We start from the raw sequence: 14,067 nt of genomic DNA, 5'->3' as shown, positions 1-14,067 counted from the left end.
TTACTGGTAGAGGCTTCATGGAGTCTATTGGGGCAACTGTATGCATCCAGACTGACACTGTAGTAAAAAAGGGACCAGAACAATAGCGTACCTAGGGGGAGCCTAAGACTTCCCCAGGGGGAGGAAACTGGACCAAAAATCCTGTCCACTTATTTTACAAAGGAATCCTCTAGTGATTCTGCAGGAGGAGGATACATGTTACAATTTCGTAAGACAAAACAAAACCTCCCTCTCGTTTGGGAAATTTTCTCTCTTTCATAAATAGAAGTCCTGAGTTTTAGACCAGGTCAGGCCCCACAAGACAATTGAGCTCTGTTGTAAGGTCCTAGAGGGCAGAGAATATGTTTTGACTATATTCTCCTTTATATTTATGTATATAGAGAAAATTCTTTGTATCGCCCTTTTCATATTATTGCATCAAATAGTTCCTTGCACTAAACAGCCACTTGCTAAATGAAAAATATGTACTCCAGTTTTAGGGAGCATGCTTTGACCAGTCCCTCCTTAACTAACCCCCTTCCCCTTAGGGTTGAGGAATGGATAACAGGATTTTTGAGTCATCACTGGAATAAACTCATTAAAGACTCTTCATTACACTGTATCTGTAACTGAAGGTGGGTGAGAATTGTAAAGGAAGAAAACAGATGAGCTTTGTTGTTCATCATTATGAAGTTATCCTTCTGGATAGTTAGGGTGTTAGCTCACCTCTTTATTACATTCACATCACAAGAGAAAAACAATCAAGTCAGCAGATAACTACTCAGTATGTCCTTGAGCAATAGAGTGAGGCCTTAGAAGACGCCCCAGAATGGGGGAGGATGGCTTAATAAAGTCTTTGGCAGTTGGTCATGAATTCTTGGTGAGTGAGGGAACTAACCAAGGCAGGGGGTGGCTAACAAGGGGAAGAGTCTGACTCCTGGGGCCAAAACCCTGGGAGACATTATTCCACTCATAAAACTATTTTAAAACTATTTTAAAAGAGAGTGGTGAAAGATGTTAAAACCAACTTTAGGCAGAGGAGGATGATGTAAATAAACCTAGCAGTTTTATGAGATGGCAATATCCATATTAGCAGGTCCATATGCCAAGCCTACCCATTTCACTTCCACAACCACCCTGAAATGAGAGCAGAAGAGGAAAAGGTGAAATCAGAAGATAATTGCTCAATTTCTTTTAAAAAGTTTTGGTCAGTCTTATTCTTGTTTTACCTTTCTTTTTCTTTAGGGACCTACCTGCATTTAAAACTTTTAAAAATTTATTGATTTTTAGAGAGAGGGAAAGAGAGAGAGAGAGAGAGAAACATCGATTTGTTGTTCCACTTATTCATGCGTTAATTAGTTGATTCTTGTATGTGCCCTGATGCAGGATGGAACCCATATCAGGATGACGCTCTAACTAACTTAGCCACCCAGCCAGGGCCTATTTGCATTTCTTTAGTCAATAAACTTGAAAGTTGTCTTACTCTTGTTTTGGGTTTGTACAATATATTGCTAGGTCTTTGCCTCTCCCAGTCCCTCAACCCATGTCCAGAGGACTCCAAAGGCTCCTCTTTGAAGACAAGCTGCTTTGATGACCTCACTTTAGAACCTAGATTCTACATTCTATACCCTCATAGTTCTTCTCTGAATATTTTCCAGCTGGCCTGAGGACAGTATACTAGTATTCACGTACACATGATCTATATGTAGTATGATAATGGCTATTTTCTTTTCTGGCACAAGTTAAGAATTTTATTATGATAAATTCTTTTAAGAAAAACACCAAAAGACATTTCATTCAAAGTGAAATATTTTCCATTAATTGCAGTAAAGCTTGATTTTTCTGGAAACACAAGAGGGAGGATTTGGGATAGGAAATTAATTAATTTTGGTTTTGCTGAAATGGTTCATAATTTTAAAATTCGAGTGTTTGTACTTTCAGAGGATTTAAGCATCAGCAGATGGGCTTAGCAGGTTGCAGAGCTGCAGGGCCAGGGGGAGATACAGAGTTGCACAAGTGAAAATTGGTTATCTTGGGGGATCAGCTGGGGTTTCCCTCATCCTCAGCCTGGTGGCTCTGACATGCCCTTGGATGTTAAGGACATAGTACAATGAGGTAGGGAAGGCACCAGGGAAGTGGGAAGCAGATGGAAAAGGCAAGTTAGGAGGCCTTGGTCAGCAGCTGCAGGAGGGAGAGGCCAGCGTAAAGGGCACAGAGGTGGGGGAGGGCATCTGGGTCCCACATGTACTGGGGGCCTGATCTCTGCACTTCCAGGCCACTCAGTCCCACGAGGGCCTCTGTGAGAATCAGTTCCTCTTCCCCGAGGGAGGAGAGCAGGTCAGGTTGCAGGGGGAAAACACCCTCTTTATCCAGTAGAAAATTCTGTTCCATTATGCTCTCCACCTGGAAAGAACCAAAATAGCATGAAAAAAAAAGAACTGGAAACCTCTCTTCCTTTCTCCTAACTCATAAAAACCATCAAGATGGCGACCCTTCTCTTATTATAACTCCTCTCGTTATGTTGCATTACATCTCCATCTGGGCCTTTTAATAACCCTGTACAGTGGGCAGCACGTTTATTTTTAGTCCTCCTTTTACAAAGGAGTGACTTGAGACTCAGAGATATTAAAGATTTGCTCACATCAGTTGGCTTGGACTAAGCAAAATCAGATTTTTTTCTGTCTCTTCTCCCAAGATCAGGCTGAAAAAAACCAGATAATCACCTAGAAATTTACTCCTCTATCTCTAGCTGTGGAAGAGAAAAAGGGAAGAAACATGGACAGTAATAAAATGTGTTCTTGAGCTCCTGGAATAAGACAGAGGCCCCCTAGGATGGTTCTGTTATGAGGCTAAATTTGTATCTTCCCACTGGTTCTAGCTGACTCCCTCCCAAACTTTCCCAGGTATCTCCTGTTTTTTTTCTCACAAGCTTTAGTTGCACAGGTAGGATTTTCTTCTCCATGGATTTTACCAGCAGCTTCTGTTGGGCTTCACTTAACTCTGAAGAAAAAAGCAGAAAAAGAGATGTGTGTTGTTGATGCAGAAGGAACTCCAGACTCCAAATGGGTACATGTCCAGACTTTCAGCATTAATTAATTCATATGTTTTCTTTCCATGACTGAATGCCTGCTCTGGGCCAGGCACCTTTGCTGGGTACGTTGGGTAAAAATGAACTTTCTTCACGCGAGGTACTTGCAGTCCAGTGGAGAGGACAAAAGAACGTGCAAATACAATACACAGTGATCGCATCTTGCACGCCACCAACTGGGGGCCTGGCCTGCAGCCCAGGTATGTACCCTGACTGGGAATTGAACCTGCAACCTTTTGGTTTGTAGGCCAGCACTCAATTCACTGAACCACACCAGCCAGGGTGAAGGCAGACTTCTTAAGGGAACAAACATCTCAGCTTATATCTGTGGGACCAGAGAGTTCTAAGTGAGGAAAGGTTTCATGCAGAGTGAAGAAGAGAATTCAAGCACAAGATCAGAAAATGTTATGCTCTGAAATTAAAGCTAGCAGATATCAATAAAAAAGCAATGAGCTTAGCTATATGTAGAAGTTTTAAATAAAAGGCAATAAAACTAGGATTATCTCAACCTCTATTTAGGAAGACTCAGCCATCTTCTCAAACTATCCGAGATGACCAAGTAAATCCTTGGGAATGAAACCCATTTTTTAAAGCTGTAGGCATAAATTACTTAACTGGTATAATTTGCCTGGCATTCATTCATTTACTTATTCATTCAAACATTTGGGAATTCATTCAGGGATTCATTCCTATCACTGAAAGGGTGTATATACCAAGACCTTACTCCTTACTTACCTGTTAGGGCTCCAAGGAAATAGAGGATGGCACCCATAACCTCCTTTGATAGTAGGGCGTCTTTTGGGAGTGCCTCCAGCACCACTTCATGTCCTTTGTCTAGAGCCCCTTCAAGCTGTGGGGAAAGGCTGGTGACTATTTACGATAACACAAGTAAGGGTCCCAGCATGGCGTCTGGCACATAATCCCTTGACATGTGTTAACTTCCTCCCATGTCCTTATTTCCTTTTCAAGGTATCAAGTCCTAAAAATATTGGACAGTGAGTTTCTTGGTTCCTGAGCCTTGCACTCTGGAAAGGGAAGTTCCAGCCTCCTTCCAAAAGTGGGCCATGTTGGCCTGCTGCCTCCTTCTGACCATCAGGAAGGAACATGTGCCTTGGGGGAATCTGCACTGTTTACCCTTCTCCAGAGGGACAAGGGAGCAGTGGTGGCCTGGCAGCCTGGGGGGCACTTGGGCAGCCTTGGGGAAGGCATCCATTTTCAATTGGCCCGGCCACTGACCTTCTGCCAGTGTCAGACCTCCCACACACTCCTGCACCAAAAGCCTTCCTCCACCCCACATCTCCCCCGACTCCTTCCACTGGGACCTCACCGTGAGCTCCAGGTCTTGTAGCTCCTTTTTCTTCCCTAGAAGTTTGCTGAGGGAGGTGAGCAGGGAGCTTTGCCCCACGTGGCTCAGCTTCTCGACTTCTTGGGTCTCTCGATGAATCTCTTCTTTCAGTGTCCTGAAGTCCTCGTGCACCTCCCCTATGGGGACAGTAACCGTGGCAAACAAACTGCCCTCCACCTGGCTCCCTCCCCATCCCACTCAGTCAGCATTCTCCCCGTAGGCTCCTTCACTCAGCCCTTCTCAGGTCTCTGCGCTCTGCTCCCAGCTTGAGCCAGGCCTCTCTTTTTTCTTGACCAAAGAATGCAATTATGAAGCTACCATCAGCCCTGACTTGAGCTGTGTGTGTGTGGTGGGTTGGGGTTAGGGGCGAGGAGGGGGGCCAGGACCCACATTACCACTTAAGCCAGCATTTCATTCTCCCTGAGCTCCCAGGCCGCATCATAGACCAGCAGACAATTGACTTCCCTTTTTCTAAGACTTTGGTTAAAAGTCGAGAAGGAAGGTCTAGTTCCCTTTCTCATGAGTTAGTTGACAAAGAAGAGTGACTTTGGCCACTGAGTGAACGTCAGGATAGGACTGCTCCAGAGATCTGTGAGGCTGTATCCGGGGACGTGGGCAGATCAGGGATGGCCTGAACCTTGGCCTGGCCCTCTGGGTGCCTGGTATCCTAGGAATATGTCCAGCCTGCTCTGGAGGGATTAGCTTCCTGGCAGTGGCACCAATCCCAAGGACCTGGGGCTCCTTGGCACTTGTCTTCCCCTCCCTTCATGACAAAACCTTGGGAGAAACTCAAAAATTCCTTACCAATATCAGCTGCCTGGATGACTGAGGGGGAGAAAAAACAAGGATAAGTAGGTAATCCTCTCAAACAGCTGCCACAACCAGGTGATAAGACTTTAACAGGGGTCAGTGTACCCAGCCAGTTTAAGGATACTCTTGCCCATTCGTAGGAGGCAGGAATGGGTCAGGAGAACAGCTGATGCAATGGCAGAATAGGCACCTGGACTGGGCTGTCAACCCTGTGACTCAGTGCTTCCCCCCCCACCCCCCCCCGGGGCTGGGCGGTGCAGTTGCAGATGTGCGTGTGACGGGTTATAGCTACTAAGGCCCTCGAGGACAGAGGTCTTGGGCATCGGACCACCTGGGCATCTTGTCCAGAGACTTTCCCTTTCCACTGTTTTTCCCTAAGCTACTGGAATTTCTGTCACATTTTAGGAGCAATTGTTTGCTGAGACATGCTCTCCTGTTGGTCTCATGGAGAAGGGAATAAAAAGACTGGAATTAAAATTCTGAGTCAAAAAGTTACAGTGAAATGACAGGAAACACTTACGGATGAACTTCTCCTCTTCTGGCTTTTCTGAAGACAGAAACAATGTACATATGTCAGCATAAAACCTATTGTGCCTTTTCACATAGAGCAGTTGTCAAGGCAACTTTACCAGTGCTATCGTTATAACAGCACATGGAAACTATGGTAGCTCGGCCGCCCCGGCAGTTTGGGAACACACACTGTCTCCACTTCTTATTTTTGCTTCCAATTGTGCTTTCAATCTCTGTCTCTCTTGGGTGGTATTTATATGCCTCTATCTGTCTTCTCTAAAGTTGAGGATAGACATTTTTAGGGACTTGAAAAACAAAACCAGGGCCTTTGTGTGTAGGGGGTGGGTAAGCAGTGAGGAATGATGGTTCGTATATACTTTCAGAAGGCACAGGACTTTAGCAGATAATGTCAGGGCTAGAGCAGAAGATGTGGGGAGCCAGGAAGCAATCGTACTTACCTCCTGGAGGGAAGGTTTGCATGCTATCATTGTAAATATGTGGAATTTCTGTAAGGAGAAAGAGAGGGGAGAGGAGGACCTTTAAATAGAGGCCCCACCTTTCTTTTGCTAGTCTCAAGTCTGTGGGCTGTGCTCAGGGCTAGGGCCCTGCCCTCAGGCGCCTCCCTGCATCTTTGGCTCCTCCTCTGTGGCTGGAAGTAATCCTTTTTCCCTCTGTAAGTCTGTTTCTATGATAACAACATTTTCCCTCTTGCATTGTAGTATTGGTGTCTGTGTCTATTTCCTCCATTAGCCACAGACTTCTTGAAGCAGAGGCTGTGATTGTTCTCTGTGTTCCCTTCCCCCAGGTGACACAGTGTCTACCACCCAGGTGATGCGGAAAACCAGGAGTTTCTTCACTCTCTCTCCAGAGCAGTCCCCGATGTTCTGTTTCCCCGCAGTGGGACCACAATGCAACTCTCTCCTTCACTAATTCCCTAACATTGCCACAAGGGGGGGACCAGGATGCCTTAGTACTGGTGTGGGTAAATGTTGCCTTGAGGGGAGAACATGCGGGTGTCTGCTCACCCCACTCATCTTCGCCTTTGACCACCAGCTGTCTCACTCGAAAGGCCAGGATGCAGCCCTTGGGGATGGTTACAGCCTCCTTGTGGTTTATGGATCCCTAGGATTATACAGTGAGGATTTGTGATTCTGCAGAGATTCTAAGTATGAGACATTGGAAGTGAGGGGCAAGGATGCAAGTGAAGGGCCAGGCCTGAGAGCCTTCAAGGAGGCAGAAGTTGGGAATGCTTCACTGGTGTCCCCATGGCCTTTCCACCTGGTCCAGATCCCATGGAGTGAGCTTTAAAGCTCTTCTGCTCATTTCCACCAATCATCCCTCTTAACGATCTGTATCTCTCTTCCTGGTTCAGACACATGAAGGAACTGGGCAGACCTGCTTCATCACCTGCTTATGCATCCCTGTCCCACCTTAGAGCTTCCATCCAGACCCTGGTTCCTTCTTCCTCTCTGCCATCTGTCCCATGCTCACTTCTTTCAAGAAGCCTTCCATGACTAACCCCTACTCCTAGTTCCAACTCATCTCCTGAATATTTATGCAAAATAGATAGAGGTATGTAGAGCAGTACTCATTTACATTGGATTGTCCACTCTTGTGTTCTCTGGGCTTTACACTATGTGTCTCTTCCATGAGACTGAGAACCTTCTGAGACCAAGGATGTCTCTCCTATAGACTGGGAGCACCACGAGGGAAAACCCATGACTATGAGTTTCCCCATCTCTGACTATTCTCTGTGGCATGTGGCATAGGGGTCTGCCACAGTGGGCGCCATTGACTAGAGACAGGTCAGGGGGGGACAGGATCTAGAAGAGTGGGGAGAAGGGGTGGGTCCTTTATAGTATCCTGGGTGGGCACTAACGAGACAAAGTTAATGTAGCCTCTGAGGAAAGGCTGAATGTAACAGAGAGAGAGAGAGAGAGAGAGAGAGAGAGAGAGAGAGAGAGTGTGTGTGTGTGTGTGTGTGTGTGTGTGTGTGGTGTTTGAACCAAACCTGTAGCCCCAATGGGGCGAAGAATGGAAGGGAGAAGACACCCTCTGCCTTGCCAACTCTCTCCAGAGTGACCTCCTGCACAGTCTCTACCACCTCCATCACCACGTACAGGTTCTCTCCGCGAGCTCGCATCTCTTTCAAAAACGGATGCTCTGCTGCCAGCTTCCTGAGGCAGGAGAAACACAAGGAAGTCGTCCAGAGCTTCTGCCCGCCTGGGCCCTGGCCTTCCCTTTCCTTTCCTTCCGTCACTCCATCACTCCGAGGAGCTAGACCAGGGGGTGTCAGGGAAAGAGTGAAGACTCCAGGGAAAGGGAAAGGTTGAAACCCAGATCTCCACATGCTAGCAGGGCAGCCCCTCTGTGTCTCAGTGGCCTCATCTTTAAAATGAGAATAATGACACCTACGTCCAGGGCGTTGGGGAGAGACTGGGCAGTCATCCGGCACAGCATTGGGCCTTGTGGTTTCATCTTTCTCTTTTTTCCCTCAGCCCTGGGTGGATTCCCTACCCTTTCCTCCTTGTTCTTAGCTCTATTAATCTCTTCTGGGGTCCTTTGTCTCCAACTCTTGTCCTCTCTCTTGCTATTACCACCAGTTTTCCTGTCCACCTGCTACTCCCCAAATTACCATTCTGTTTCTTTCCTTCCGTTCATTGGCAAATATGTCAAAAATATGCCTATACCCACTGTCTTTCCTTCCTCACTGCCTCCTCTGAAATATTTTATAATTTGGCTTCGATTTCCATTGAGCATATGAACTCATAATGACCATCCACTCACCAAACTCAAAGACCTTTCCTAACTCAGTGCAACATTGGATCCTGCTGTCCAAACCCTTCGTGAGATGCTGTCTTCTGGTTTCTGATCACCCCGTGACCTCCTGGTCTTGCTCCAGTCTCTCTGGCTTCTAAATCCTATCCATTCTGTCTGCATCTCATTTTCTAGTTTCTTTGGTTCCCTAAAATCTTCTGTTCTCTAAGATTCTGTTCTCAGTTCTCTGCTGTCTGAACTCCCTCCAACAGTGTTCCCCCATTCCTAGAGTTCTAATTTTTATGTTGCTGACCACCACATATGTATCTGTCTCTTGACTTCTCTCCTGAACTCCAGATCCTCATTTTCAAATACCTTTAAACTTTTTAAAAATTGAGATCTCATTGACATATAACAATGTACTAGTTTTAGGTGCACAACAGAATGATTTGATATATGTATATACTGAGAAGTGATTACCACAGTGAGTTTAGTTAACATCCATCACCACAGGTAGTTTCAAATATTTTTTCTTCTGATGAGAATGTTTAAGATCTACTCTCTTAGAAACTTTCAAACATAGAGTACAGTGTGATTAACTATAGTCATTCCAAGCCCCTACTGGACGCTCACGTGTTGTCTCAGTGGAGACACAAACTCAAAACATCCAAAAGGAAGTCCCAATCTTTCTCTCCAAATATGCTTCTAAACTCAGTCTTCCTGTTTTTATTGATGTCATCTCTTGGGTCAAATATCAAAGTCATCTGGGTTTCTTTTATTCTTATATATTTAATTCATTTATTTTAATAAAAATTATATATATTTAAGGTGTACAACATGTTTTGATTAGGTGTACATAGAGCAATAATTACTTCAGTCAAGCTAATTAATGTATCCATCTTATAGTTACCATTTATGTGTGTGTGTGGTAAGAGCACCTGAAGTCTACTCTTAGCAAGTTTCCAGCACACAATGTAGACTTATTAACTATAGTCCTCACACTGCACACCTGATCTCTATCAAAGTCATCTTCGACAAAACCCACCCCTTACCCTGCAGTCAGCTGCCATGCCCAGTCCATTTGGCTGCCCCGGAGGCTGTGCATCCATTCCTCCCTCAATGTTTTGACTGGTCTTCCCAGCTCAGGTCCTCACTTTACATCTCTGATGGGCAGAGAGATAGTGTCTTGCCTGGTCTGCCTGCTTCAAACCCCTGTCCCTTGTCCTCTAACTGACACACTTCCTCCATCTGGCCAGAATGATCATGACATACATCAGAGCATTGTCAAGGTCCCTTTGGTTCCTACAGAGTAGTTGCAGCTCCTTGACCGAGCACCTGGGTCCCCCATGATCTGGGCTCACCCTACACCTCCCACTCATACTTCTTCTGTTCCTGCCAATCCGGCTATTCATGGTCCCTATAGGTTTTGAGATTTCTCACTATATGTCTTAGTAATGCCCTTCTCCCGAGCTTGGATGTCCAATTTCTATTTATTTTTCAAGGCCTAGATCATGGGCTGTGTCCTCCGTGAAGTCTGTCCTCATTTTCTCAGCCAGAGGTCCCCTGGCCTGTCACAAAACTCAGATAAACCTCTCCTATGACCTTGGATTGTAGTTACTATTGTACATTTTTCTCACACTCCTAGATCTCAAGTCTTGGGTCAAGATGTTCTAGTGTATCCCAGCACCTAGTAGGGTGCTTTGCATCCAGTGAAGCTATATAAATTTTACTGGATGACTTCCCAAGCACCCTAGCCCTTCTTTCCTGCCTCCCCAGCCCTCACCTGCTTCTTTCAACCACTACTTAACTATTTAAAGGTCAGTTCCCCAGTCAAACCAAACACCTGAGGTGCCCGGTGTCGGCCTGGCATCTGCCACACCCCCTCTGTTGCCTGGGGAGCATTCCCAAGGCCTGCCTGGTGTGTGTATGGGGCCAGGCTTGAGGCTTCATTTATGGGAACAGAACGCTGTGCTCAAGCTTCAGTCGGGAGTAGTTAAGACCCTTTTCCTTTATAGTGTATTTCTTAGAGTGCTGGAGTAGGAAGACCTTGAGATTTTCATCCAATCCCGTCATTTTTCAGGAAACAAAACCAAGGTGCCGAGAGAAGAAGTGATTTTTCCAAGGTCACACAGCAAGTTCATGTGAACACACTCATCCTCATATGTGTGCGACAAGTGGGGAGGTGGTACCGGAGGTAGTGGAAGGACAGGGGGTAGTATTTAGGAAATATCCTGGAGAGACCTATAGGCTAGAAGCATCATCTTTAAGAGCTCCGCTGTGGTGACCATTAACTCTGGGCCCAAGGCACCCTTTCCATGAACCACCCAACCCCATCCTGGTAGCCCCCGAGCCCTGCCAACTCTCACCTCTCCTGGTGCAAAGTCTCCAGGGCCTTGGGAGACACACTGAGTGTCTGGACCTCCAGGGTGCTGCTCCGAGACAGCCCTGCAGCCCCTGTCACCTTGACTGTCTTTGGCACATCCACCTGTCCCTCCACTTTGGCATCCAGCATATTCTTAAAGGCAAAGTTCCCAGAGTCTGTTGGATCTGCAGGAGGGAGAAGATGAGAGGGATCTGGCTGAGAGGCATCCATCAATCTTCCCCCACCTCCTGTGAGAACTTTGGGCTAGATGACACCTAACAACATCTGGGCAGAGGGAGCTTTGGGGTCCTCCTCGTAGGCTGATGCCAGGGCCCCAACCCTCAGTACCCAACCCCATGCCCGAGGCTGACCTGAAGGTGAGCTGCCAGGTTCAAGCACATCCAGGAGGGTGTAGTCAGTGTGCACATACCGGGCGCCCCAGAAGAGCGTGCTCTTCCTCTTCCTCAGTACCAGGCAGAAGGGGTGGAAGCGCTTAAAGTCTATGAGGCTGTCAAGGGGTGTCAGGTCCCCTCGAGGGTTTAGCTGCCGGGTCAGGGCCCGGGTGACATTTTCAAACATGGTCATCGTTTCTGTGGGGGAGGGAGACAGGAGAACGACAAGTTGGGAGACCAGGACATGGTAAGGCCCCTGCTGAGAGAGATCACCCTTAGGATGCCTGGATTCTTGGAATGTCTGAGTTAAAAGAACCCAAAGGATCCTTCCTTGTGTGGTGAGGAAACTGAGACAACTTGCCCCAAGCCACAAGGCTGGCTAGAGAAGCCAGCCCTGCCCTTTCTTTGGCAAGGGCTCTTTTCTCACTCCGTAAGCATCTTCTTCATGGACTGGGAGCCTGGCTGGAGCATTTCATTAGCCATGGAAGTAAAGCTCCTCTCACACGCCTATGCTGACCTCATCTTGCCAGAGAACTGTGATAGCCAGGACCCAGGGACGCCAGGAGAGGGAGGCAGTCGCCACTGGGTCAGGGTCACTTCCCTGTACCTTTAGTTCCCTTGTGCCCTCCTCCTGGCTCTGGGGTGTGGTGGACCCACTGCCCTCCAGGTCCTGCCCAGCAGACCCAGGCATTTTACTGTTCTTCATTTTTGCTCCCCTTCTGCTTACAAAACCTCCCTTCCAGTCGAAAGAATCCCTGTTCAACCTTTAAAACTCAGTTTGGTTCTCCTCCTCTGTGATCTCTTCCCTCACCCTTCTAGATACTAGTGACTCCACCCTGTGTCCCTAAAACAGGTGTCCTTCTGAAACACCTGCAACCTCACGTTGTTATGATTGGTTCCCCTGACTCTCTCACCTACTCTACTGTGACCTCCCAGAGGGAAGGAAATGGCTCTTAGTCATCTGCAAAGCATCAGCACCAGGCACAGTGCCTGGCGCAGACTTGGAGCTTGGCAAGTGTGTGCCGAAAGAATGAATGAACAAAGGAATGAATGTGGCCCTGGGTGACACAGGCTGAGGTCAGAGGGCCCTGGAGAATGTGGGGCCTATGAAAGCCTGAGGTTCACACTCTTGGGTCTCTGTCTTTGAGGTTCAAGTTCAGGTGCTCTGGCTGAGTGACCAGCTGGCAGAGACAGATTATGCCCGTGGGTGGAAGAGGACACACCAGCTGGCCTGGAACTGCCTCCCCTCCCCTGTTGGCACCTCAGAGAATCAGGGAAGGAGGAGGCATGCACAGATGCATGGGCCAGTCTGCCAGCCACATGAGCTCTCCTCCTTCCTAGGAGGGCCAGGATGGGACAAGACAGCCTCCTGGGGCCAGCCAGACTCGCCTCGGAGGGGCTCAGATGACTGCACTCTCCTCACTAGAGCAGTGCTCACAGGGCCATCTCTCCCTTCATTCCCCAAAGGCAATGAGGTTACCTATCCTATTGGGCTCTCGGGGACTCCTAGGGCCTTCTAGACCCGCCCATGTTCTTGTTCATCCCTAGAACCACCCCCGGCCTTCTCCACTGTCATCAGGCTCTTACCAGGGAGTGGTGCTAGGTCCTGTCCAGCAGCTGGGTCTAGGGTGAAGGTCCCGGGCTCACTTGGTCTGGAGGTTGAGAGAGTGCCTGTCCCTCACCAGTGCAGGCTGCTGTTTTATGCCTCTGTGGATGCAAGGATGTAGGTAGGCTTCTAGGCACCCCGCCTGCCCCAATGACCCCACCCCTCTCCTGCTCCACTTCCGGGAGAACAGCATCGACCTGTTCCATGTGTGCCTTGCCTGAGGCCCTGAGCTCTGGCCTTTTGAGGGCTGAGGGCGTGGGGAGCTGCCAGGCAGGTGCCAGTGTGGGTTGGGGGAGCCAAGGCCAAGAGAGAGGTGGCAACTGAAGGTTGGCTTGATGGGCTGAGAGGAGAGGAAGGAAGGCACCTTTAGGAGAGAGGCAATGGAAGTTGTGTGTGTGTGCAAGATGAGGGATGGCATTTCTGTTCTCTTATAATCATGGTCATCAGGAAGCATCTAGAATTCATGATGAGGCCTTGTGGGTGTGATAAGGGGATAAGAAATCCTGTGTGTTTGCAGATTCCAGTGTAAAGCACAGCAGCTGCAGTGCTGCCCTCCATTTCTCTGCTCGTCAGCCTGCACGTTACTACCCAAGTGCATTTGTTTTAGCTACTTACACATATCCACGGCGCTGTGTAGGCAGAGACGGTTTCCTGTTGTTTTGTGTCCAGCACCTCTGCTCCTCATGGGACACACATACATAGGCAAAGGCATATGGAGTTAGTGGAAAACCCCAGATGCACATCTGCCGTGGGAATTTAGACGTCTCACCACAGCTCACTCAGGTCCTGCTCTTACTTTAAGCCCTGCCTGGAGGGAATTTTCTAAAGAGGACTTTACACACATGGTGAGGCCTCTAGATGACAATTCAAGACATTGACAAGTCAGGTTCCTACAGTGTTGGACTAGACATCCGTGTACGTGTGCATGTACAACCTGAATACAGCTGAGCGTTTGCGCTCTCACCTGGAGGCTTTCCTCAGTACCGCTCACCCAAAGTGAAATGCAGCCTTGAAGGCCATGGAGAGTAAGTTAGGTTTTCTTTTTTCTTTTTTCTTTTTTTTAAATTTAAAAAAAAAAGGGAGGGAAAAAGAGAGGGAGAGAAACATCAATGTGTGGTTGTCTCTTGCATGCCCCCAACTAGGGACCAGGCCCATAACCCAGGTATGTGACCTGACTGGGAATTGAACCAGCGACGCTTCAATTTGCAGGCTGGCACT

The 14,067-nt window shown here is 47.8% G+C and overlaps 1 protein-coding gene across 2 annotated transcripts; it reads right to left on the bottom strand.

Moving 5' to 3' along the window:
- Positions 1-1,702: 1,702 nt before the first annotated feature.
- On the bottom strand, positions 1,703-12,970 carry GSDMA (gasdermin A). Of its 2 annotated transcripts, XM_090291527.1 has the most exons (12): positions 12,831-12,969; positions 11,223-11,441; positions 10,856-11,036; positions 7,744-7,909; positions 6,758-6,854; positions 6,191-6,238; positions 5,743-5,769; positions 5,217-5,237; positions 4,395-4,549; positions 3,803-3,917; positions 2,906-2,979; positions 1,703-2,382 (listed from the first exon to the last, which is right to left on the bottom strand). In XM_090291527.1, exons 2-12 carry the CDS (start codon positions 11,434-11,436, stop codon positions 2,140-2,142), a joined length of 1,341 nt encoding a protein of 446 aa, XP_090147653.1. In that variant the 5' UTR covers positions 11,437-11,441; positions 12,831-12,969; the 3' UTR covers positions 1,703-2,139. The 2 variants fall into 2 exon arrangements, with proteins under 2 accessions (XP_090147653.1, XP_090147654.1); XM_090291528.1 differs by lacking the exon at positions 5,743-5,769 and having other exon boundaries at positions 12,831-12,970.
- Between the last annotated feature and the right edge of the window lie 1,097 nt (positions 12,971-14,067).

Source organism: Furipterus horrens, unplaced genomic scaffold (genome assembly GCF_987537825.1).
Source record: "Furipterus horrens unplaced genomic scaffold, mFurHor1.1.pri manual_scaffold_11, whole genome shotgun sequence".
Classification (NCBI taxonomy): domain Eukaryota; kingdom Metazoa; phylum Chordata; class Mammalia; order Chiroptera; family Furipteridae; genus Furipterus; species Furipterus horrens.
Note: the sequence above shows the minus strand (reverse complement) of the source record. Positions and strands in the feature narration are given on the sequence as shown.

Coding starts and splice junctions, on each gene's coding strand:
- GSDMA (XM_090291527.1), bottom strand. CDS start 11,436: ATGACCATGTTTGAAAATGTCACCCGGGCCCTGACCCGGCAGCTAAAC. Junction 5,770..6,190: donor GCAAACCTTCCCTCCAGGAG/GTAAGTACGATT, acceptor TTCTGTCTTCAG/AAAAGCCAGAAGAGGAGAAG. Junction 4,550..5,216: donor CATCCAGGCAGCTGATATTG/GTAAGGAATTTT, acceptor CTGTCCCCATAG/GGGAGGTGCACGAGGACTTC.